We start from the raw sequence: 25,352 nt of genomic DNA on the forward strand, positions 1-25,352 counted from the left end.
AGCGTTGCAGTGTCTCAGATCTGGGGTCCCTCGCCCTTCCCACTTCCGCAGGGCACAGAGCAGGGACAGCAAACTCCTTTTCCTGGAACGGAGCTCCTTTCTAACAGGGACAGCCTTAGCACCTGAGGGACAGGCACTCCGTTTCCTGGTCCCCTGGTTGCCAGGTGAAATGTAAGACTGCAAGTCAAGTTTGAATTTCAGAAAAAGAATGAGTGGCTTTTTAGTATGTGTGTGCCCCCACGCGGTCCTTGGGACATACTGACGGTTTTCCAGAGCTCAAATTTCACTGGGCATCCCCTGTTTATATTTGTTAAATGTGTCAACCCTACCTGGGAACCCACCGGGTAACAGGAGCAGGTCTGCTTCTTTGGGATTTTGCCTCCCTCTGAAATGGTGCAAAGATAACAGAGACTCTTGTGCAAACTCACGATGCATCTCCAGTCAGTGGGTGATGGCAGCTAGAACAATGTGTTGAAAAAGACTCTGACGTGGTGACATCTACCACAGATGTAGGAAGGGAGAGTGGTAGAACGAGTCCCGAGATTACTTAACAATGCCCGCTACATGCTGAAGGGGTAAGAGTGGCCCAAACGAACGTGGTGATTGATTAGTAATGTCTGCCCGGGGCACAGAAGGGAGAAGTGGTCTGTGCAGAGTGTTGGGTGATGGAGACTAGTCCAACCAGTCCCACAGAAGGGCACCCAGATGTTGCCAGGGATCGGACTGACCCTGATGGGAATTGCAGGCCCATCATCCTGGATCCAGCTGACCCGACGGGCAACCTGGGCCACAACGCCCGCTGGGACCTGCTGGCCGAGGAAGCCGTGGCCTGCATGTCTGCCCTGTGCTGCGTGGGCAGGGACGGCACCCCCATCCAGCCATGGCCAGCGAAGGTAAGAGAGCTGTATGGCGCAGCAGGGCGCACCCTTCCCTGGGGACAGTGTGTTCAGGGGAGGGGCCTGACTCCTGCCAAAGGGGCCCCCGTGCCTCCACGTCCCGGCTGTCCCTTGGTCTCTGCTTCTCCAGGAAGGTTAGGACAAACCAACTTCTCCTGTCACCTTCCGCCAGGCTGCCGTGTGAAGGCCAGAATTTGTACCAGATGGAGGGATGGACACCAGCCGTTGGCGTGGAGAGACTTCGGGTCACCTACCAAATGTGCGTGTGCGTGTGTGTGTGTGTGTGTGCTTGTGAGAGACAGAGAGACCTCGATTCAGTGAATCCACTCCTCCTCTGTCCAGCCTCCCGACTCCTATCCCTGCCTTCCCACTCTCTGCCCTCCTCCTGCTCTGCGTACCCAGCCCAGCTGAGTTTTATCAAATACCCCCTTGCGTCAGACGGGCACTGGCCACCACAAGGCTCCCCTGCTCCCCTGCCCCCTGAGGCCGCGCACCAGACTCGGTGGGCTGGCAGCGGCCTGTCGCCGCCATGACTCCACTCTCAGACAGCCACTGTCGCGTACCACACTGCGTCCCGCCCCTGCCGAGAATGTCCTCCTCCTTCCTGCCTTCTCTGCCCGTCCGCACCGGTTCACATCTTCCGCTGAAGCCCATCCCTGTCTGCCCAGTGGCCTCTCCTCCTTCCCCAGCCCGGAGACTTTCGCAGAGATGACAGTCTTCGTGCCATTTGTCAGCCACAGGCCATTGGCAGTGGCCGCCTGGAGGCCTGGGTTCTGGAGGATTCTAAAGAATGGATGCATACCTGGGAAGAGTGATGTAATCAACTAGTGATGTCTGCCATGGATGCGGTAGGGGAACGTGGTGGCACGAGTGCTGTGATTGATTAGCGATGTCTGGCCCCAAGGCAGGAATATGGGCTCACAGGCTAACGGTGTTATTGAGCAGCTGTCTGAGCTCGGCCACCGGCAGGAAGAGCCTGCCCGGATGGGCCGGTCTTGTCTGCCACAGACAGAAGGCGTGGGGACGTGTGTACCATGCAGTCCCTCTCATGGGACCCCCTGACTGAATGCCTTTTCGCTGGAGCCTTGTTTTCTACCTCCTTTGCACATCTTGAGACCACGGCCTGTTTGCCTTCTTGAATTTTTTTCTGGGCTCCTGTCTTCTCTCCTGATGTGCTGGAACATCGCCGGTGGGATTCTCCATCCCCAGAGCCAGCCGGTGCCCAAACAACAGTGCTCAGCCTGCTTCCCTCCGCCCTCCAGGGCAAATCCACTGTGTGATTTGCAGGCGGGGCTCCTGCCCTCCAGGCCAACAGCTGTGTCCCTCTTAGTCAAGGCTCAGCACAGAAAACAGGAAGTAGTCCAGGAATCGTTAGCAGGAAGGGATTCCATCCAAAGTCCCTGGACAGTCGGGAGGAGCGGAAGGCAAGGACCGTGGTGGGACTGGTGGTCTCAAGGTTAGACCCCCGTGGCCGAATCAGAGGTCAGGAAGCTGCCCCTGCCTGTCACCAGGCCACTGCCTCACACCCACCTAGCTGGGGCCGGACCCGGGATGTGGGCTCCAGCAGTCACAGGGGTCGCTCGGGACTTGCCAGCCACCAGCTCTGCAGGAAGATGCCTTCTGTCTCCCTCCTGGAGCACAGTCGAAATTACGGCCAGAAGTCTGGCGACAGGGCCATCGGAAGCGAATGGTTCACCTCCCACTCCGTGCAGCGCAGGGAAGGAGGGATGCCCAGCGCTGACAGCCGGCGTCCGGGACGGCATCCCCAGCAGATGCGCTGTGAACTGCGAATGTCTGTTGGGCGGGTGAGGGGGTGGTGAGGTCCTCCCAGAGGGAGGACCAGGAGGAGACAGAGGGGAAGGAGCCACCATGCATCCCCTCCCTGCCCCCCCACCCCCACCCCGAGTGTCTCAGATGGCCTGGCTCTCCGTGGCCCACTGCTGGGTACTGCCGGTCGGGCGCTGAGTCCGTTCGGGCTGCTGTAACGAAGCACCACAGACCGGTGGCTCATCAACAACGGCAATGTATTTCCGGCAGCTCTGGAGGCTGGAAGTCAGCACCGTCGGGTTCTGGGAAGAGCCCCTTGCAGGCTGCAAACCTCTTGTGTCCTCACATGGCAGAGAGCCGGCCAGCTCTCCAGACTCTTCTAACAAGGGCACTGATCCCATTCGTGAGGGCTCCCCCTCGAGACCTCACCACCTCCCACAGACCCCCACCTTCTCATACCATCCCATCGGGATTGGGGTTTCAACATAGGAACCGGGGGGACATACACCCTGGCGGGGATGCAGACCGGGGGTGGGGAAGAGCCTTCCCCTGTCCATGCCATTCTTAGAAAGTGCCAGAGAGGAGGCCCTCTGCTCCCCCTGGGGCCACAGCGGCCGAGGCTCGGGGGCAGAGCCCCCGGATTCCGGGGCCGCGTGGGTGCCTCCCATCCCTGTGCCACTCGCTCTGGCAGCTGGGACTGCTACTGAGGGCACGTGGTGTTAATAAAGCCTTCTTAAACTCACTTCACTGACTGTGAAGCTGGGGCTGGGGTTCGCAGGACCCCAAGGTACACCTTTTGCGTTGGTGAGGCTCCAGGAGCTCAATGCTGACACCGGTGGGCAGCAGAGACCCGTCCCACCACGTGTCCAGCAGCAGGTGGGGACCTGGCCTGGGCGTTGCAAGCTGGTGGTTCTTGGCCCAGGTGGGACCAGCAGCAGGGTCGCAATTCGATAACTCCCATCGTCATGACGTGGACTCTATGCACCCCACGCCCCCCAAAATGGCTCTTGAATTAGGATAATTGTGAGATGGTGAGAAATGGGGTAGCTCCAGTAGGTTGGAGGTGAGAAGGACCTGTCACCTGGTCCGGGCTGACCTGAGGGGGGGGGGGGGGTACGGATTTATTCTATTCTGGCTCCTGCGTCCTTGACAACGGCCACTCTGGTATTGGCATCATAGCCCCACTGTCCCGTTTGAGGGCTTCCTGATCTAGCCACACCCTTAATAGGTGGCGATTTTAAGTTGATTTCTTACATGCAGTGACCCTAAGGATGTAAGGGTTAAATTGTGGTGTAGGGCTAACCTATAGCTTGAGAAACAACAGCTTTGTTTTGACCTGAAGGTTAAGAGATAGCAGCCTTGCTTTACTCTCGTAAATTAGGCCTCACCAATTAAGGAAACAAAAGTTCAAAGAAAAGAGCATCGGAGGCAGGGTCAAGGAGATCAACTGGACTTAACGGCAGAAAGTCTAGAATAATCACCCCATCCGGGAACTGTTTCCACCTCATCTGGGAACTATTTCCTTGTTCTGTTCCCAGGTGATGATAAAACGATGTGGTTGGCTATAAAAACTCTGTACCCCGGCTGTTCAAGGCCGCACTCTGATCAAAAGTGTTGGTCCCGATCGGTCGGCCTTGCCTCTCGTTGCAATAAACCTTGTGGTGACTGTCACTGGTGCCCGTCGCATTCTGTTTCAGGAGTCGTGTGGATGCAACAAGGATAACCACAAAAATGTCCACGTGCACTTTTCTCTGGAAGAGACAAATTGATACTAAAGTTCTATGGACACACATGTGTGCAAGGAAAGCTTGGAAAATGCAGAAAAAAAGAGCTCGGAGGGGGGATTAGCCCCAACCAACATTAGAACTTACTAGGGTCAGTTAAGCATCTGACTTCAGCTCAGGTCATGACCTCACAGGTTCCTGAGTTCCAGCCCTGCACGGGGCACTCGGCTGTGGCTGTCGCAATGAGCCCGCTTCTGATCCTCTGTCTCCCTCTCTCTCTGCCCCTCCCCCACTGGCATGCTTTCAGAAATAAACATGAAAACCAAACAAACTTACTAGGAAACCACAGCCTAAGGGGACGAAAATAACAAAAAGCTAAATGTGATCAGTCAGCAATTAAAAGCTAAACCAAGAGCCAGAGGGCCTCCTGGGTAACACACAAAGGGGTTCCATCTCCTGGAGGCAGAGGAAAATGAGGACCCAGTCAAGAAATGGGCCCCATCCAATGTAGGAGTCCAAAGAAAGGGGGGGGGGGGGGCGGGCTATATTTTCAATTTAACTTAACTTTTTTAAGTTAAAAATATGAGATATAATTCACATGCCATGAATTATAACTTTTAAAGTGTATAATTCAGGGGCGTCTGGGTGGCTCAGTTGGTTAAGTGTCCAACTTTGGCTCAGGTCAGGATTTCACGGTTCATGGGTTCGAGCCCCGCATCGGGCTCTGTGCTGACAGCTCGGAGCCTGGAGCCTGCTTTGGATTCTGTGTCTCCCTCTCTCTCTGCCCCTCCCCCGCTCATGCTCTGTCTTTCAAAATAAATAAACGTTAAAAAAAAATTTAAAAATCTGAATATAAGAATCTATTCATTATATGTGCTATAAGAAATGATAGCATTATATCAATGTGAAAATTCTAAATCACGTTATTGCTTTGTGTTTATGTAACAAGACATCCGTGTTCTTAGAGGATACATATTGGAGTATTTAAGAGGAAAGGGGTCTGGATGATTAGGTCATGTCAACGTAGGATCATCAGTTCCAACAAATGCTACAGTCTTGGAGGCAGGGGTGGGGGAGGGGAATGTTGCTAATGGAGGAGGCTGTGCATGGGAGGGCAGGGGGTATCTGGGAAATCTCTGGGCTTTCTGCTTAATTCTGCTTTAAAATATAAAGTCTATTTAAAAAAAAAAAAAAGGAGTAAAGGAGACTAATGTCTTCAACATGACCTCAAATGGCAATACCGTACTAATTATACGGTGGGATGCCCATGCAGAGAATAAAGAACCAATGTGGTAAAATACTCTGGGGGAAGGGTATGGGGATTCCTTTGTCCTCATCTCGCACATTTTCTCCGAGTTATTGCAAATGCAATGAGTTCCTTTGTCCTCATCTCGCACATTTTCTCCGAGTTATTGCAAATGCAAAGTGTTCCGAGTTATTGCAAAATGCAATGTTTTAAAAACAATCATAAAGCAGGGACTTTGGAATCAGGTCATTCGGAGGTAGAACCGATCCAGACAAACTACGAGCTGTGTGAACCTTCGCACTGAGCCCTCGTGTTCTCATCTAGAGAAGGAGCCTTCTGACCCCTGGCCAGCCTACCTCTAGATGTGGTAGGAACAGTCATAAGGACGAGGAAAGACCCTTATTGGGCAGGTGTAGTAGTTAAGATTCTCCAGAGAAACAGAACCCATAGGATAGATAGATCCAAGTAGGGAATTGGCTCATGCTATTTGTGGAGGCTAGCAGGTCCAAAGTCTGTAGGGTAAGCTGAGAGGCTGGAGACCCGGAAAAAAAAGCTGATGTTGGAGCTTGAGTCTGAAGGCCATCTGCTGGTGGTATTCTTTCTTCCTAAGGAAAGGTCGGCCTTTTTTCCTATTAAGACCTTCAACTGATTGGATGAGGCCCACCCGTGCTAGGAAGAGTATTCTGCTTTATTGAGAGTCTACTAATTGAAATGTTAATCTCATCTCAAAAAAAAAAAAAAAGGCTTCACAGAAAGATCTAGAATAACGTTTGACCGAGTATCTGTGTACCATGGCCCAGCCAGGTTGACCTACGAAGCTAATCATCACAGCAGAGAAGGGCCCCGTTCTTTCCCCATCTCAGGGACTTTTTTTTTTTTTTTTGCCTTCTGTATGATTTATTATTGCTAGACAGAGGCAGCCAGTGGGAGCCCTCTGGGGTTTTCATTTTGCACAGCTCTGGATGGAGTTGTGCGTCTGTCTTCCCCCTGGCCTGTGCACTCCTGGGCCGGTGTCCCATCCTTGCTCGGCCGGGGACGTACCTGCTGAGGACCTACAGGTATCCACATGCATATGCCTGCTGAACACTCTGGAATGTGCCCAGTGGTAGAACTAAAACCTGACTCTGGCTCAGCCCTTGCCTTGCTGTGTGTCCCTGAGCAAATAAATCCCCTCTCTGGGTCTCTTTCTCCTTGCTGCCCTCGTTGACTCTGACTTCCCAGGCCATGGAGACAAAGGTGTTAAAAAGGAAAACCCAAGCCCCAGATGGAGTCACTTGCCCCCCCCCCCCCCCCCCCGCCCCGTGACAGCAAACCAAGACTGAATTAAACTTTTAACCTATACTAGGAATGTGACCTTTGAAAAGTCAGTCTGAAATTTCCCGGTCAGCGCTGGTGACATCATCTGCAGGATAAACACCCTGCCAGCCCGGTCTCTTTGCCCGAAGCAGATGTCCTGGCCTGAGACAGTCCTTTCGTTTCCTGCTCAAGCTTCTTGCCCCGCCCTCCTTCCTAGAAAAACCTTCCATTGAGCACAACCCCGGGAGCTCTTTCCACTTGCTAGGTGGGATACTGCCCAATGTGTGAATCACTTCATAAAGCCAATTCGCTCTTCAAATTTACAAGCATTGAATTTTGTTTTTTTTTTGGTTTTTTTGTTTTTTTTTTTTTAATTTAATGTTTATTTATTTCTGAGACAGAGAGAGACAGAGCATGAGTGGGGGAGGGGCAGAGAGAGAGGGAGACACAGAATCCAAAGCGGGCTCCAGGCTCCGAGCTGTCAGCAGAGAGCCCGACGCGGGGCTCGAACTCACGAACTGTGAGATCATGACCTGAGCGAAGTCAGACGCTCAACTGACTGAGCCACCCAGGCGCCCCTGAATTTTGTTTTTTAACAAGGGGAAAAGGAAAAGAGCCTCCAAGGATGACCTCTATCACCTGTAAAGTAGTATTTCCTTAACAGCTTCTCAAACAGCATTTGCCAAGTGGCCACCCATTCTAACACGAACCCTACCGGAGAGGTACCGTTGTCATCGCCATTTCACAGATGGGGAAACTGAGGCACAAATAGGGCAGATGACGTAGCACGTATCAGTCTGCCTGTTTGACCACAGGGTTGCCTCCCGAGGAGCCCGCCGGCCGACGTCCACGCTGTGGGGGTGGGCAGAAATCTGGATTGAGGAAGTCAGCTGGAAACTCACCCTGTGAGTTTCGGTTTCTAGACTCTCTTCCGGTGTTTTGCCGTTTCCTGGCTCTAGGCAAGGGAGTGGCGCATTCTCCTCTCTGCTGATCTGAGATCTACGGTTAGCAGCCGGCGGGAGCGATGGGCATCTGGGGGTCGCATCTGTACTCCGTGGAGCCTGAGAAGCTGGAGGAGTTGATTCAGAACTCCCTGAGGCCCTATGGAGAATGTCAGAAACAGATCGATGACACGGTGAACGCCGTCTGTGCCTTCCTAGAGGACACCAGGCAGATCCCCCAAGTGATATGTGTGGCTAAAGTGAGTGGAAGGCTGGGGTCAGGGCTTCTGGGAGCCAGGAGGTGCCGTGGCCACCGGAAGGAAGAGAGACATGGGGCTGAGCACCTTCTGGGTGACAGGCCTTGGGTGAGGCGGGCTTCGCCTTGTCCTCTGCGCCCTCGAGTGGGGTGATGGATAGGGTGTGGAGCCTAGGGGCACAGCTTTACAGTCCAGCTCTGCCTTTACTCCTGCGCGCCCCGCAGCAGGTTGCTTAACCTCTCTGTTTCAGTCTCTGAATCTGTAAAATGGGAGAGGAATAATACGCACCTCAAACTGTAATGAGGCTTAAGTATATAATGTTCTTAGTACAGGGTCTGGTACATAGTTGGTGGTCAATAAACGAGCTGTGATTACCCACTGTTATCGTTTCTATCCTCCCCATGTTACAGAGGAGTAAACAGAGGCCGGTTGAGTTCGGTAAAGCTACCCGAAGGTGGCTCTGTGGTTTCTCAAGGGCAACAGGGGGCGTCTCTCAGCGGGTAGAAATGTTTGGTGCTATGGGCGTAAATCCCAGGGCTGAGGCTGGAGATTCCGGGCCTCTGGGGAGGAAAAGGTGCTGGGAAGGTGCTGGGACCCTAGGGTGGGAGGGAGTTAGAGATCCCCCAGCAACCCCCTCACGCTCACTAGCCCTGGAGCCCCGCTTCTCTTCAGTCACAGTGATTTCTGGCCTCTGCCTTACGCATGCCCAACAGCCCCAGCAGGAAAGATACCTGGACACTCAGTGTCCTTTCGCCCTGGCCCAGATGAGGAAACTGAGGCACGAGGAAGTTATTTACTAGCTGGAGGCAAAGCTGGACTTTAAGCCCAGATAGTGTTGGGAGCATGAACCTTTTTTTTTTAAATCTCAGTCTGTTTTTCAACTTTCTTTTAATGTTTAGTTTTGAGAGAGAGACTCTGAGACTTTGAGAGAGAGACAGAGTATGAGAGGGGGAGGGGCAGAGAGAGAGAGAGAGCGAGGGAGACACAGAATCTGAAGCAGGCCCCAGGCTCTGAGCGGTCAGCACAGAGCCCGACGCGGGGCTCAAACCCACAAGCCATGAGATCATGACCTGAGCCGAAGTCGGACGCTTAACCGACTGAGCCACCCAGGCGCCCCGGGAGCATGCCCCTGAACCGCTGTGCATCCTGCCTCTCGGTGTTGTTAACTTTTTTTCTAATTAACATAAAATGTAAGAAAACCAAAGTGCACAGGGCTGAGTGCCCAGTCCGGTGGATTGCCACAAACAACATAACCTGTGTAACCTACACCTACCCCCCCCCGACCCTCCTCTGTATCAGGTTGCCTGATATAAATGAAATCACGCACGGTGGGGCTTTAGCGTGTGGCTTCTCTGACCCATCCTGTGTAGAAAACTGATGTTGTATGTAGGCATGTGTTTATCATTTCGTTGCTGAACAGTATTCCAAGGTGCGAATACATCACATTGGTTCGTTCTATCGTCAATGGCCGTTTGAATGGCCTCCAGTCAGAGGCTCGTGTGAAAAGTGCCGCTGTGAGCATCCTATTCAGGTCTCCGGGTGGTCAGATGGTGGCCAGCCACTCAATTTTGGGACTATGGTGACATTTGTGGCTTTTGCCTGATTTGAGGAGCGTCATCGCCTACGGGGGCGCCCTGCGACGCCCAAGGGTCCAGATTCTCACGTCTGCGTCTCCATCACTGGCAGGGTGGTTCCTATGGCAGGAAAACGGTGTTGAGGGGCAACTCCGATGGTACGATTGTCATCTTTGTGAGTGACCTTGAGCGGTTTCAGGATCAGAAAAAAAGCCAAGATGAAATCCTCAGCAAGATCTGGCAGGGGCTGAAAACCTGTCAGCTCACCACGAAGCTGGAGGCCAGAATGGAGATCCAGAAGCTCCATGGTAGGCTCATCTTCCAGCTGTCCACAAAATGGCAGAGCATCACTTTTAAGGTGCTCCCTGCTTACAACGCTCTGGGTGAGTGCTCCTGGGTGTGGAGGGCACTGGTCGGGAGGGGTGTGTTGAGAAAGCGAAGCCAAAGAAAGGGGTGGCAGACAGCCATGTGGGTCCTCCAGGCTGGGGATGAGATAGATACCACTGGTATGCTCCAAAGCGGGGGACCACATACCTTCAAGAGAGGAGGTCCCTCCTGCCCTAGGCTTCCTCTCTTCTCTAGAACGTCCCCACCCCCCCTTCGCCCCCATCTCCTAATTGAGTTTGGAGAGAATGTCCTAGACTCTAGAATCTAGAGCAGAGTTTCTCAAACCGTGACAAGTGCACAAATCAGCAGGGAACCTTGTGAAAAATGCAGGTTCTGATTCGAGAGATCGGGGCAGGACCCAGGACTCTGTATTTCTAACCAGGGCCATGCTGCTGGTCTGCACAACCATGCTTGGGGATTTGGGTGGAGTAAATGTTGGTTAGAGGAGAGGACGGGGCAAACATCTGGGAAAAGTTCAGCTGGGGCAGCATTTGGAGTCTGCTTTCTGACCAGGTCAACATCGAGGCAAAGGCAACTGGTTGGATGAATGGATGGTTGGTTGGTTGGATGGATGGATGGATGGATGGGTGAATAGAGGTACAGGCATATGGATGGATGGATGGATGGATGGATGGATGAACAGATGGACGTACGGATGGATGGATGATAGATTGGATGGATGGATGGATGGACGGACGGATGGATGGATGATAGATTGGATGGATGGATGGATGGATGGATGGGTGAATGGATGGATGAATGGGTGAATAGATGTACAGGCATATGGACAGATGGACAGACAGATGGATGGATAATAGATGGGATGGATGGATGGATGGATGAATGGATGGATAGATGTACAGGCAGATGGACAGATGGACAGATGGATGGATAATAGATGGGATGGATGGATGGATGGATGAATGGATGGATGGATAGATGTACAGGCAGATGGACAGATGGACAGACGGATGGATAATAGATGGGATGGATGGATGGATGGATAGATGTACAGGCAGATGGACAGATGGACAGATGGATGGATAATAGATGGGATGGATGGATGGATGGATGGATGGATGAATGGATGGATAGATGTACAGGCAGATGGACAGATGGACAGACGGATGGATAATAGATTGGATGGATGAATGGAAGGAAAGAAGGGAAAGAAGGAAGGAAAGAAAAAGCTCAGCATGGTTTCCACTTAGTCTCAAGCACAGGTACGTATAATCACAAACTTAAATGCCACAGCTGAAATTAAACCCTCCTTAAGCAAATAGGAAAACCGAAGGAAAGGAATGTCCCAGGGACACACAGCCAGTTACTGACAGAACTAGAATAAACGCCCAGATCTTCTAAACCCCAAGCCAGGATGCTTTTAGGATGGACACACACACACACACACACACACACACTTCGGTGACTCATATTCACAGAAAGGCAACCAAGTTAGAGAAAAATATTTGGGAGGTAGGCAGCTCTCAGTTCCTATCCAGGTCCCACCCCTTACCCATTTTTGCCCACTATAAGATCAGACTAGAAATGGCTAGTTTACTGGCCCTTTATAGGATGGCAAGAGTTGAGAGGACGTGCCTACCTCAAACAAGGGCTGCAGTCGTGAAGAGACCCAGTGTAACTCAGAATTCTTAGGAAATCCTCTGCTCTCCTCTTGTTCAGAGCATGGTGGCTGGGGACTGGGCCAGAGCGCCCTCTGCTGGGTTCACCCCAACCTGCAAGGATGGTGTGAAAACGAGAAATACGCTCTTCCTTGTATGTGGTGTCCAGAGGCTGCCACCAGATGGCGCTAGACTTACATCTTGCAAACCGAGATCCTTTTGGGAAAGGAAACCATGATTGCTTTCTGAGAAAAGTAACTTAGGGGTGAATTCTTAAATTCCTTTCTTTGCTAAATAGTTGCCCAACTAACGTGGCCTGTTCTGCACACCAGCTCCAGGCCAACTTCCACTGCTGTCCGGCTCCACGGCTGTCTCCCCAGGGTTTCGAACCCAAAGGCGGACTCTTCCTCTTATGTGCCTTCCTAGTGTTTGCGTTTCCTCACCTGTTAAGTTAGTGGTTAATCGCGCCAACCACGTGGACTTTTGTGGCCCTGGCATATTTCCCGCTACCTGAAAGGGCTTAAACTGTGTCTGGCATAGAGTAGGCGCTCAGCGAGGGTCAGCTACATTATTGCCATCATCGAGGAGCGTAGAACGCTCTCTCCCTTGACCCCCTCGGGTGCCAAGAGCCCCGAACCACGTGTGGCTAAAAGTAGGAAGTCAGTAACTATCTGTCAGAGCGAATGAAAGGAACAAGCTGGCTACTGGCTCCCCTTGTTTACGTGTTTGTACAAAGTGCTTGTAAACAGTAGGGCTCGATGTAGCAAGAGTGGAGACCCTGAGGAAATCCTGGGACCTACTGACATTCCCCTCCCACTGCATTTCCTTCCTCACCCCACACCAGTGGTTCTCAAACTTCAGTGGGTGTCAGAATCACCTGAAACTTAGTTAAAAACAAAAAAAAAACAGAGTCTGGAGCTGTCTCTACTGCAGACCTCCTGCAGAGCTAATTGGGGATCGAGAGACCCATATTCATTGACTCAGGAGGCTCCTGGGCCCTATTCCAGAGAAGCTGTGCGGCAGAATTCCGGCTGGTTTGAGAGCCACTCTCTGGCATCATGGGATCTGCTTCTGAGGGGAGTGTGCCTGCCTGTTGGCCTCTGACCCCAGCCTCCAGTACCCTGCCTTCACCTCGCCTGCGTCCTCAGAGTCCCCGCACGCTTGGCTCTCTGAAACAGAACATTCCCTGGCCGGGCTCAACAGCAGAATATATTGTCTGCGATACAGGAACCCTCTTTTCTTCCAGGTGAATGCCAGCGGCTCCAAGAGCACTTGTTAAAGAAGCCGTCGTTCCCTGCTAGTTTGGAATTCTCCCTTCCTCATTTATAACCGTGCTTTCGATCCCTCTGTTTCTGCTGACCTTGTCTTGGGCCAGCGGTTTTCACGACGGTGAATGCTAGACCACGTTTTGTTACCTAGCGAGGCAAGCCGCCCCTCGCCTTTTGGGGGGAACACACCAGTTCCCTTACAGATGAGGCGACGGACGTGTGCTGTCGATTCACGACAGACCCCGCGGTTGGCTCCCTGAACACCGGAAGGTCTGTGCTTCTCTGTCGCTCCAGGCTTAAGTGAGAAGCCCAGCCCCCAGATCTACCGAGAGCTCAAAAGAGCCCTGGATATGACAAAAGCCCTCCCCGGCGAATTCTCCTTCTGCTTCACAGAACTCCAGCAGAAGTTTTTTCACAACCGTCCCAGAAAACTGACAGATTTGATCCTCTTGGTAAAGTACTGGTACCAACAGGTAACTTTCCAATTACATCATCTACTGCCGGCATCCGTTTCCTTTCAAGCGAGAGCACTCCCGTCCAGCGAAGTAGGACCCCCAGGTATACAGCCCACTGCGTCTTTATGTCCCCGTAAGCAGCATCCAGATCGACATAGGACGCGTTCCCTGCGTCCCAGCAGCCGCTTGAAGCCCTCTCCCAGTGAATGCCCCCCCCCCCCCACGGCCACCGTCCTGACGTCCGTCCCCACAAATCAGTTGGGCTCTTTTTTGAGCTTGATATCAACGGAATGGCACCACGGGCGCTCTGTGTCTGCCACTTTGGGGTCGACGTGATGCCCGAGAGGTTCGTCTCCGCGGTTGCCTATACTCGCGCTCGCTCGCCGTCTCGTGGGATTCTGTTCTCTTGGTCCACAGCGCTTGTATCCGCCCAGCTAGTGGGCGTTTGGGCCGCGTCCACATCGGGGCTATTACGAATCAGGTTGCCACAGATGGTCCCTTGCACGTCTTTTCGTGAGTTTCAGCACTCATTTCTCTTGAATAAACACACAGGGTATAAGCTACATGTATGGATACGTATGTGTAGATGGATACACGTACACACGACGTATTTGTAGATGTACGTGTGTATATAATAAACACATACGTAGGCTATATTATATGTTATTACATAGTATATAAAACACATAGCATTACATAAGTATATCATATGCAATACGTAACGTTATATAATATTAAATACGTATGTAATAACATATACATTTCACTTTAGCAAGCATGGCCAACGTGAGTTTTCCCAAATGGCTGTACCTAATGACACCCCCATCGGCAACGTATGACAGCTTCAGGTGTCCCTTATCCTTGCCAGGACGTGACACTGTCCCTCCACCACATTTTAGGCATGGCGTCATGTTCGTCACTGGGGGGGATGGCGACTTCCCATAGATGTTCGACTCCTTGATTTCAGGCCCCCAGCATGGGGGGCCTGGATCCCCAGATGAGCCACTGCCCCCTCTCTTCTCCCACAGTGCCAGGCGAAGCTGAAAGAGTCACCCCCGCTGCCCATGTATGCTCTGGAGTTGCTGACAGTCTACGCCTGGGAACAGGGGTGCGGAGCAGAAAACTTTGACATCGTGGAAGGCCTCAGAACCGTCCTGGGGCTGATCAAACAGCAGGAGCAGCTGTGTGTCTACTGGATCGTCAACTACAACTTTGAGAATGACACGGTCCGGAACATTCTGCTGAGCCAGCTCCGGTCATCAAGGTACCAAGCGTGCCTCCACCCTCTCTCTCTGCCTGTTGGCCTGCACGTCAGGCTGTGCCCTTTAGAGTGAGGGCTCAGCCCCATTCTTCCCGGCCAAAGATGCACCAGAAGAATGCCGGCGGCTGTGGGTAGGGAGGCAAAGCGGGGTCTGTCCGAAAGGGGGAGCCTGACCAACGTTTTTTCGCATTCCAAACCATCGTCCTATTTTGTCTTGTCCCCAAAACAAACGCTCAAGAGGGGGTTCCCGTATAGAAGGAAGGGACTAACCCCTTTATTATGTTATTTTTTAAAGTTTATTTGTTTATTGAGAGACAGTGTGTGTGTGTGTGGGCATGAGCAGGGGAGGGGCAGAGAGAGGGAGAGAGAGAATCCCAAGCAGGCTCCCTCGCTGCCGGCACAGAGCCCAACACGGGGCTCGATCTCACGAACCGTGAGATCGATCGTGACCTGAGCTGAAGTTGAGAGTCGGACGCTTAACGGACTGAGCCCCCCGGGCGCCCCCGTTTTACTATGTTATTCGTAGAACATCTCTGCCAAGCAGAGACGGCAGGAGCTGAGGGTCGAAACTCTCAGACGAAGCACGTCAGGAGACGAGAGGAAGCTTGACTACTTGAGTCCAGGTTCCCGGACGCCCCGTCCAGGCCTCGTTCCCCAACACGGGTTTCTTCTTCTGCGTGCAGCCCAACTGATTTTTTTTTTTCATCTAACGGAATTCCTAGGCCGGTCATCTTGGACCCAGCCGACCCGACCAACAACGTGGGCAAAGATAAGGCGTGCTGGCAAATGCTGCAGAAGGAAGCTCACATCTGGTTGTCGTGTCTCAGCCCGAACGAGCCACCTGGGCCGTCGTGGAATGTTCTGGTGAGGGGGCTTCGCAAAGGCAGCTCGCGTCGCGCCGCAAGGAGGGCGGCCCGACACCCAGACTGGAGTCGGACCCCAAGAGCACCACATGTGGATGTCCTCGTGCTGCTGTGACAAAGGGGCTTACAGCGGCAGAAATTCATTCTCTCACAGATCTGGAGGCTAGAAGTCCAAGGTCAAGGTGGGGGCAGGGCTGTGCTCCCTCCGAAGGCTCCAGAGGAGGGTCCTTCCTTGCCTCTTCCAGCTCCTGGTGGCTGCTGGTGCTCCTGGGCCTGTGGCCCTATGCCTCCCGTCCCCGCCTTCATTTTCACACGGCCTCCTCTGCTGTGTCTTCACAGCCTGTCTCTGCGTCTCCCTCCTTGTCTTCTTCTTTTTCCTTTGATGTGTATTCACTTTTGAGAGAGAGAGAGACAGAGCGTGAGCCAGGGAGGGGCAGAGAGAGACACAGACACAGAATCCAAAGCAGGCTCCAGGCTCCGAGCGGTCAGCACAGAGCCCGACGCGGGGCTCGAACTCACGAACCGTGAGATCGTGACCCGAGCCGAAGTCAGATGCTTAACCAACGGAGCCCCCCTGGGCCCCCCTGCAGGTTAGAGATCTCAATCGATGGCTGCAGGTGAGAGAGCAGGTGGTTAGGTCGTTTAGGACGTAACGGAGCGGAGCCCCAGGCAGATATACGGCAGCCGCCCCGGCAGAAGCTGGAGAGCTGGTCAAGCGGCCGACTGTGGGGCAGACACACTGGCTTCCCCTCCCATCCCCCAAAGGGAAGCACATCTACCAACACGGGATGCCCCTGCGCTCTCAGAGCTCGTCGGAGAAGGACAGTCCAACGAGAACGTTGTCAGTCTAGGCCACGGAATCCACTCAGTTTTCTGGGGGTCACGGGGTGCCCATGAGGCCGGCTAGAGGCCAACCAAATTCCACATTTCACAGACGCGGGACTGATTTACACCCAAAGTCCGGTAGGCGTGAACCTACCACTGCGTTTGGCACAGGAAGTTGAGAGCCACCTGAGCAAGGAAGTGGGATATAAGTGAGATTCCCAAATTCCAGGGCCCCTGGACAGGAAGGACCCGGCGGACGGGGAGCTCCCTGCCTGGATCCAGAAGGGATGTCGTACACCCAGTCCTTGTCCCGACGTTCACTGGACTCTGGTCTTTGCTCTCCGACCTCGATTTTCCCAGCTTCCTAAAACAGCTTTTGAAAAACTATCCCCCCCTCCCAGCTTTTATTCTGAAAACTTTCAAACGTATAGAAAGTTGCAGAAATGGTTCAGGGAACCCCTGTGTCTATGTAGACGCCCAAATGTTTAACTTTTTACCCCTTTAGCTACGTCCCAGTGATCCCCATCATCGGTGTTGTATTTGTTGTTTCCACTGAGCCCTCTGAGTTTGCTGCCAGAGAAGGACGTGCTCTTAGCTCACCGCACGCAGCTCCCCGGGGGCTGGGGGCTGGCTGCCACCCCAAACTCTCCAGAACGTTCTTGGGGTGTGTGGATGCAAGCACTGAGCGTTCTTCCCCATTCCCAGCCAGCACCACTGTATGCGACACCGGGCCACCTTCTGGATAAGTTCATCAAGGACTTTCTCCAGCCCAACAGAAATTTCCTGGACCAGATTGCGACAGCTGTTGACATCATCTGTAGATTCCTTCAAAAAAATTGCTTTCCACATTCAGCTACAAGAGTTCAGAAAACTGTCAAGGTGAGTACTGGCCTCTTTCCCACGGGGTCTGACCGGCAGGGAGCGAAGCGGTTCCGGAGCCGGGCAGGCCCGCCCTGCCAGCGGCTGGAGGGCAAGGGACGCGGGAGGCAAGCCGTGGAGGTGGGCACCTAGGACGCTGGCTGTCGGTAGGGGGCGCCCGTGCGCTGCATACGTCATTGACAGCACTCCGTTGGGCTTCCTGGGCCGCCCCTGCTCTTGGGTACCTGCCCGTCTCCTGCCCCTGCCTCCCCATCACCTTCTCCGTGGGTCTCCTCTTCTGTCACGTTCTCACCTTCCCAGCACAGGGGCTACAATTCAAACCCCGGCAGGTCCCAAGCTCCGTGTACGCTGAACCGAAGTGTAACCTCTTTCTTGCCTTGACCACCAGAGTCTGATTCATCCTGTCAACTGAGCTAGAGATTCAGCAGACTGGGTCATTCTTGTCCATGGCTCGAAGGCCACGGGCTAACACGCTTCCCTCCGTCTGTGCGTCAGCGACCAGATAACCAGCCGAGCCACCCAGGCGCCCCCTCCGTCCCACCCGAAGGGAGCGGGGAAGCGCCCATATGCTGCCAGACAGACCTGGGTGCTTGCTGCCCCGAGACAGGTCCAATATCCCATAAGCCAAACGTGGAGTCAGTCAGATGTCTCACAGAGGCTCATCGGGGTGAAAACAGGCTGAGTTCATGGGCAACGTTAGAATTGTCAAGGCCTGTTCTTCCCTTCCTTCCCGAGATCCCCATTAACACAATGGTAGAAAATAAGAAAAGGTACGATGGCACACTGAAGGAGAAGAACATAGGAGGGTGCCTGGGTGGCTCGGTCGGTTAAGCGTCTGACTTCAGCTCAGGTCACGATCTCGCGGTCTGTGAGTTCGAGCCCCGCGTCGGGCTCTGGGCTGACGGCTCGGAGCCTGCAGCCTGCTTCAGATTCTGTGTCTACCCCTCTCTCTGCCCCTCCCCTGCATGCACTCTGTCTCTCAAAAATAAACTCTAAAAAAGAAGAAGAGAGAACCACGGGCACACAGGAAGGTGTTTTCTTTCTTCCTGAAGTTGGTTGCGAGCTGGAAAGTGTTGTCTGCCGGGTGACAGGGAAGGAAGGTGTCACCTGGAGAAGGTGAGGAGGGGGCTGTGACCCGGGAGAGGCCGGCCGAGGCCAACACCTGCAGACCAGTTGCGTGAATGAAGCAGGCTCGAGCATCTGATACAGGAAACCGAACACCCTCCCCTCACCCCTAACCCGCTGCCGAGCATTTACTAATCGTGGGTAAAACAAACGTTTTCCCTGCAAATGTCGGGTGAACTTTCTGGGGACAACCAGGGCAGCAAGTGTGGAGGTTGGTGCCCTGAGCAGACCCCACCACACGTGCACTAGGATGGTTCTCCGTGAGGCAGCTGGCTTCTCTCCAACTCGCCCTCAAAGATGCCGATAAGCTAAAGAGCTGTGCCCACAGGCTGAGCCCTTCCAAATAGGCTGAGCCGGCATACTGCCTAGGCTGCCTCGTGCAGGGGTGGCCAAACCAGGGCCAGGGAGCTAAAAAATGAACTGACCGTTTTACAGAGTTGTTAGAGTAGAAAGGGAAGGAGGAAGAGGAGGAGGGAGAGGGAGGGAGGGAGAAGGAGTGAGGAGGAGGGAGGAGGAGGAAGGGAGAGGAGGGAGGGGGGAAGGAGGAGGAAGAAAAAGAGGAGGGAGGAGGAGGAAGGAGGGAGGAAGAAGAGAAGGGAGGGGAGGAGGAAGAGGAGGAGGAGGGAGGAGGAGGAGGAAGAGGAGGAGGAGGGAGGAGGAGAAAGGGAGAGGAGGGAGGGGGGAAGGAGGAGGAAGAAAAAGAGGAGGGAGGAGGAGGAAGGAGGGAGGAAGAAGAGAAGGGAGGGGAGGAGGAAGAGGAGGAGGAGGGAGGAGGAGGAGGAAGAGGAGGAGGAGGGAGGAGGAGAAAGGGAGAGGAGGGAGGGGGGAAGGAGGAGGAAGAAAAAGAGGAGGGAGGAGGAGGAAGGAGGGAGGAAGAAGAGAAGGGAGGGGAGGAGGAAGAGGAGGAGGAGGGAGGAGGAGGGAGGGGGAAGAAGGAGGGAAGAAGAAGAGGAGGGAGGGGAGGAGGAAGAGGAGGAGGAGGGAGGAGGAGGAGGAAGAGGAGGAGGAGGGAGGAGGAGAAAGGGAGAGGAGGGAGGGGGGAAGGAGGAGGAAGAAAAAGAGGAGGGAGGAGGAGGAAGGAGGGAGGAAGAAGAGAAGGGAGGGGAGGAGGAAGAGGAGGAGGAGGGAGGAGGAGGAGGAAGAGGAGGAGGAGGGAGGAGGAGAAAGGGAGAGGAGGGAGGGGGGAAGGAGGAGGAAGAAAAAGAGGAGGGAGGAGGAGGAAGGAGGGAGGAAGAAGAGAAGGGAGGGGAGGAGGAAGAGGAGGAGGAGGGAGGAGGAGGGAGGGGGAAGAAGGAGGGAAGAAGAAGAGGAGGGAGGGGAGGAGGAAGAGGAGGAGGAGGAAGGGAGAGGAGGGAGGGGGAAGGAGGAGGAAGAAAAAGAGGAGGGAGGAGGAGGAAGGAGGGAGGAAGAAGAGAAGGGAGGGGAGGAGGAAGAGGAGGAGGAGGGAGGGAGAGGAGGGAGGGGGAAGGAGGAGGAAGAAAAAGAGGAGGGAGGAGAAGGAGGAGGAGGGAGGGAGAGGAGGGAGGGGGGAAGGAGGAGGAAGAAAAAGAGGAGGGAGGAGGAGGAAGGAGGGAGGAAGAAGAGAAGGGAGGGGAGGAGGAAGAGGAGGAGGAGGGAGGAGGAGGAGGAAGAGGAGGAGGAGGGAGGAGGAGAAAGGGAGAGGAGGGAGGGGGGAAGGAGGAGGAAGAAAAAGAGGAGGGAGGAGGAGGAAGGAGGGAGGAAGAAGAGAAGGGAGGGGAGGAGGAAGAGGAGGAGGAGGGAGGAGGAGGAGGAAGAGGAGGAGGAGGGAGGAGGAGAAAGGGAGAGGAGGGAGGGGGGAAGGAGGAGGAAGAAAAAGAGGAGGGAGGAGGAGGAAGGAGGGAGGAAGAAGAGAAGGGAGGGGAGGAGGAAGAGGAGGAGGAGGGAGGAGGAGGAGGAAGAGGAGGAGGAGGGAGGAGGAGGAAGGGAGAGGAGGGAGGGGGGAAGGAGGAGGAAGAAAAAGAGGAGGGAGGAGGAGGAAGGAGGGAGGAAGAAGAGAAGGGAGGGGAGGAGGAAGAGGAGGAGGAGGGAGGAGGAGGAGGAAGAGGAGGAGGAGGGAGGAGGAGAAAGGGAGAGGAGGGAGGGGGGAAGGAGGAGGAAGAAAAAGAGGAGGGAGGAGGAGGAAGGAGGGAGGAAGAAGAGAAGGGAGGGGAGGAGGAAGAGGAGGAGGAGGAAGGGAGAGGAGGGAGGGGGAAGGAGGAGGGAGGAAGAAGAGGAGGGAGGGGAGGAGGAAGAGGAGGAGGAGGGAGGAGGAGGGAGGGGGAAGAAGGAGGGAGGAAGAAGAGGAGGGAGGGGAGGAGGAAGAGGAGGAGGAGGAAGGGAGAGGAGGGAGGGGGAAGGAGGAGGAAGAAAAAGAGGAGGGAGGAGAAGGAGGAGGAGGGAGGAAGAGGAGGAGGGAGGGGAGGAGGAAGAGGAGGAGGAGGGAGGAGGAGGGAGGGGGAAAGAAGGAGGGAGGAAGAAGAGGAGGGAGGGGAGGAGGAAGAGGAGGAGGAGGAAGGGAGAGGAGGGAGGGGGAAGGAGGAGGAAGAAAAAGAGGAGGAAGGAGGAGGAGGGAGGAAGAGGAGGAGGGAGGGGAGGAGGAAGAGGAGGAGGAGGGAGGAGGAGAAAGGGAGAGGAGGGAGGGGGGAAGGAGGAGGAAGAAAAAGAGGAGGGAGGAGGAGGAAGGAGGGAGGAAGAAGAGAAGGGAGGGGAGGAGGAAGAGGAGGAGGAGGGAGGAGGAGGGAGGGGGAAGAAGGAGGGAGGAAGAAAAAGAGGAGGGAGGAGGAGAAAGGGAGAGGAGGGAGGGGGGAAGGAGGAGGAAGAAAAAGAGGAGGAGGAGGGAGGGGAGGAGGACGAGGGAGGAGGAGGAAGTGAGAGGAGGGAGGGGGGAAGGAGGAGGAAGAAAGAGAGGAGGGAGGAGGAGGAGAAAGGAGGGAGGAGGAGGAGGAGGGAGGAGGAGGAAGAAAAAGAGGAGGAAGGAGGAGGAGGAAGGAGGGAGGAAGAAGAGAAGGGAGGGGAGGAGGAAGAGGAGGAGGAGGGAGGAGGAGGGAGGGGGGAAGAAGGAGGGAGGAAGAAGAGGAGGGAGGGGAGGAGGAAGAGGAGGAGGAGGAAGGGAGAGGAGGGAGGGGGAAGGAGGAGGAAGAAAAAGAGGAGGGAGGAGAAGGAGGAGGAGGGAGGAAGAGGAGGAGGGAGGGGAGGAGGAAGAGGAGGAGGAGGGAGGAGGAAGTGGAGAAGCCTGTGTGGCAGGGACATACATACCCCACACTTAACTATCTGACCCCGTACAGAAAGTTTGCAGACCCTTGTACCTAAATCATGAATATTCATCCCGGGATCCCCAGATCCCCAGAGGAAACACGAATGAGGGAACAAACGAGAACTTTTAGCGTACTGATTGCATCCAGTTTGATTTCTCTCAGGTCACAGGAATCCAGACAAAGCTAAATACCCTTTAGGAGGCATCTCTAGAAAGTTGACTTGAGCAGCAGGTAATTTGCAACTAGCCCATCCGTTGTTTGTGTGCAAATAAGTATATCGAAGGGCATGAGAAAACCTTTGGAGCCAAACTATCCCAGGAAAAGGTGAACATCCTGCTTTGAACTCAGCCCTGACTGGACCCTAACCTGGAACTACCCCCTTGGCAACCTCACTGGCACCGGCCCACGGGGGCAAGGGGCTCAGGGTCTAGAAAATGCTCTAACTCAGCTTGCCTTTCTTCACTAGGGAGGGTCGACCGGCAAAGGCACGGCTCTGAAGACGGGCTCCGATGCCGACCTCGTGGTGTTCCCAGACTCGCTTAAAAGCTACACCTCCCAAAAAAGTGAGAGGTGCAGGATCATCAAGGAAATCCGTAAACAGCTAGAAGCCTGTCAGCAGGAGAAAAAGCTCGAAGTGAAGTTTGAGATTTCAAAATGGAAGGCTCCCAGGGTGCTGAGCTTCTCTCTAAAATCCAGAGTGCTCAACGAAAGGGTTGACTTTGATGTGCTGCCTGCATTTAATGCGCTAGGTGAGACCCCCCAGACCTCAGCTTCTGGAGGAGGACGATGGGGTCTGGGGTGATGGGGCCAGGCGGGTGGAGGGAAAGCCAGGTGACTTAGTGATGATGACTCACGGGTCTAGTGCCCCCAGCAGGTAGCAGGAGTCATCGCAACAACACCTTACCCCTGTGGACATCTTTTTTTTTTTTTTTCTTTTCTTTTTAAAAAAAAATTTTAATGTTTATTTTGAGAGAGAAAAAGAGAGAGCGCAGGCTCCAGGCTCTGAGCTGTCAGCACAGAGCCCGACGCGGGGCCCGAACCCACAAACTGTGAGATTGTGACCTGAGCCGAAGTTGGACGCTTAACTGACTGAGCCACTCAAGCACCCCCCTCCCCACCATGGACATTTTCATTCTCCTTGGTCACTTAAGTATCCCAAGGATGTCCAGCACCCACATCTTATATGGGTCCTGCGGTATGACTCATAATACCTATCAAAGAATGGGATACAGAGGCGTTCTGTACACATTTATAGATAAAACGCTTCAGGTATTAGTGAAGGAAATTAACAAACAGACTGTGGGAAGAATTCTGAAGCAAAGGCAAGAAATCTGAGTGCCGTCAATCTTAGGAAAAAAATCTACTTTGGAAATCCAATTCATGAATGACAGATACATCACTTTGTATTAACTGAAACCAAGGTGAGGCGCCTGGGTGGCTCAGTCGGTTGAACGTCCAACTTCGGCTCAGGTCACGATCTCACAGTTCGCGAGTTTGAGCTCCACATCGGGCTCGCTGTTGTCAGCATAGAGCCTGCTTTGGATCCTCTGTCCCCCTCTCTCTGTCCCTCTCCAGCTTGCGTATCCTCTCTCTCTCAAAAATAAATAAATCTCAAAAAAAATTTTTTAAGAAAAAAAAAGAAAGGCTATTTCAGACATTCTTCAAATCAGAATCAAGAAGACTCTGGTACCTTCCCTCCGAATGGTTCTTAGTGTCTCTAGAGAGGAAATAACAATATAGATTAGGGTTTGGCTAAATTTTTTTTTGTTTGTTTTAGTGAAAGCAAGGTGGCAAGTATTTTCAGCTTTGAGGACCATACAGTATCTGTCACAATTACTCAACTCTGCCACTGTACCCTGAGAGCAGTCAGGGACAAGACGTTAACAAAGTGCATGGCAGCGTTCCAATAAAACTTTATTTTCAAAAACAAGAAGTGGGCCAGATTTGGCCTACAGGCCATAGCTAGCAAACTGCCCATCGGCTCAGTCTGGAAGATCTTTCTGGGGTGATGAGAATGTTATATACCTACTGAGAGCTTGAAATGTGGCCAGTAGGACTGAGGAACTAAATTTTTAGTTTTGTTTCCCCTTAATTAATTTGGATGCACATAACCACATTGGACAGTGCAATTCTAGATAATACTTTAGTAATAGCAGCTGCATTCATATAGACTGTATAATTTTTAAAAATATCTCATTACTCTGGAGATGCTCCCAGTATCTTAGACATCAGTCATTCAAATATACTAATAGAGTTCCAAGTCATTTCCCAGGATTAATTATATTGGTGAAAAATGTTTGAAAATGGTTACTTTTTAAAACTTAAATTCAAGTTAGTTAACATACAGTATAGTCTTGGCTTCGGGAATAGAACCCACTGATTCATCTCTTACAAAGGACACCCGGTGCTCATCCCAAAACGTGTCCTCCTTAATGCCCGTCACCCATTTAACCCACTCCCCCACTCTACCCCCCTCCAGCAACCCTCAGTTTGTTCTCTGTATTTAAGAGTCTCTTATGGTTTGCCTCCCTCTCTGTCTTTATCTTATTTTTCCTTCCCTTGCCCTATGTTCTTCTGTTAAGTTTCTCACATTCCACATAGGAGTGAAATCATAGGATATCTGTCTTTCTTTGACGTATTTCACTCAGCATAATACCCTCCAGTTCCATCCATGTGTGGCAAATGGCAAGATTTCGTTCTTGTTCATGGCCGAGTAGAATATATATATCCTGTCTTCTTTATCCATTCATCAGTCGATGGGTATTTGGGGTCTTTTCATACTTTGGCTATTGTCGATAGGACTGCGATAAATATGGGGGTGCACGCGTCCCTTCGAAACAGCACACCTGTATCCCTTGGATAAATTCCTACTCGTGCAATTGCTGGGTCGTAGGGGAGTTCTATTTTTAACTTTTTGAGGAACCTCCCCACTGTTTTCCAGAGCGGCTGCACCCGTTTGCACTCCCACCCGCAACGCATAAGCGTTCCCCCTTTCTCCGCATCCTCGCCAACATCGGTCGTTTCCTGAGTTAATTTTAGCCATCGGACAGGTGTGAGGTGGTATCTCATTGTGGTTTTGATTTGTGTTTCCCTGATGACGAGTGATGTTGTGCATCCACATGGGAAGGCACAATCTCAATATCTCCCCCGTGCTAGGTCAGCTGAACTCCGGCTCTATACCCAGCCCCAAGGTCTACGCGGAGCTCATTGACCTGTATAAATCCTCAGACGCCGAGGGGGGAGAATTTTCCACCTGTTTCACGGAGCTGCAGTGCAACTTCGTGGCCTTCCGACCCACCAAGCTGAAGGGTTTAATTCGTCTGGTGAAGCATTGGTACAAACAGGTACGACTGCTCGCATTCCAGCGATCCGGTTATCGTTTTCATCATGCTCTGTGACCTTCACATCAGTACGTAACCAGTGCTCTGTGTGCCCACGCTCTCCCACGCTGGGGGGCTGAGCCACTTTCGGGAATCTGTCCACTGATCCTGACTGTCTCTGTGCGTCCCGTCACCAACCCCCATTAAGTGGGGCGAGGTAGGGAGCACCCCTCCCATCAACACTGCCGCGGGTGGTTTATGTTACCTTTGCTTTGACACCCAGAGAGCTCCGCAGGACCCCAGGTTACTCTGCGTACAAAGGGCGGATGAAGTTGGGATTTGCGTGCCTACAGGTCAGCGGCACGGCTGACCTTCTGCTCCGCGCCCATAAGAGG

The 25,352-nt window shown here is 53.2% G+C and overlaps 1 protein-coding gene across 3 annotated transcripts in view; it reads left to right on the plus strand.

The window, feature by feature from the left end:
- Window positions 1-25,352, plus strand: part of LOC102952232 (2'-5'-oligoadenylate synthase 3) — a 47,362-nt gene that overhangs the window by 16,489 nt on the left and 5,521 nt on the right. Inside the window, exons 1-8 of one of the 3 annotated variants that reach the window (XM_015536452.2) lie at window positions 7,952-8,130; window positions 9,814-10,084; window positions 13,270-13,448; window positions 14,459-14,694; window positions 15,414-15,555; window positions 17,085-17,258; window positions 22,104-22,386; window positions 24,794-24,981. In XM_015536452.2, the coding sequence (XP_015391938.1) occupies window positions 7,954-8,130; window positions 9,814-10,084; window positions 13,270-13,448; window positions 14,459-14,694; window positions 15,414-15,555; window positions 17,085-17,258; window positions 22,104-22,386; window positions 24,794-24,981 (1,650 nt within the window). In that variant the 5' untranslated portion in view covers window positions 7,952-7,953. Of the gene's footprint in view, window positions 1-745; window positions 894-1,068; window positions 4,335-7,951; window positions 8,131-9,813; window positions 10,085-13,269; window positions 13,449-14,458; window positions 14,695-15,413; window positions 15,556-17,084; window positions 17,259-22,103; window positions 22,387-24,793; window positions 24,982-25,352 lie in introns of those variants that run through there. The other 2 variants (XM_042961509.1, XM_042961508.1) reach the window with 2 other exon arrangements.

The sequence above is a fragment of the Panthera tigris genome, chromosome D3 (assembly GCF_018350195.1).
Source record: "Panthera tigris isolate Pti1 chromosome D3, P.tigris_Pti1_mat1.1, whole genome shotgun sequence".
Lineage (NCBI taxonomy): Eukaryota > Metazoa > Chordata > Mammalia > Carnivora > Felidae > Panthera > Panthera tigris.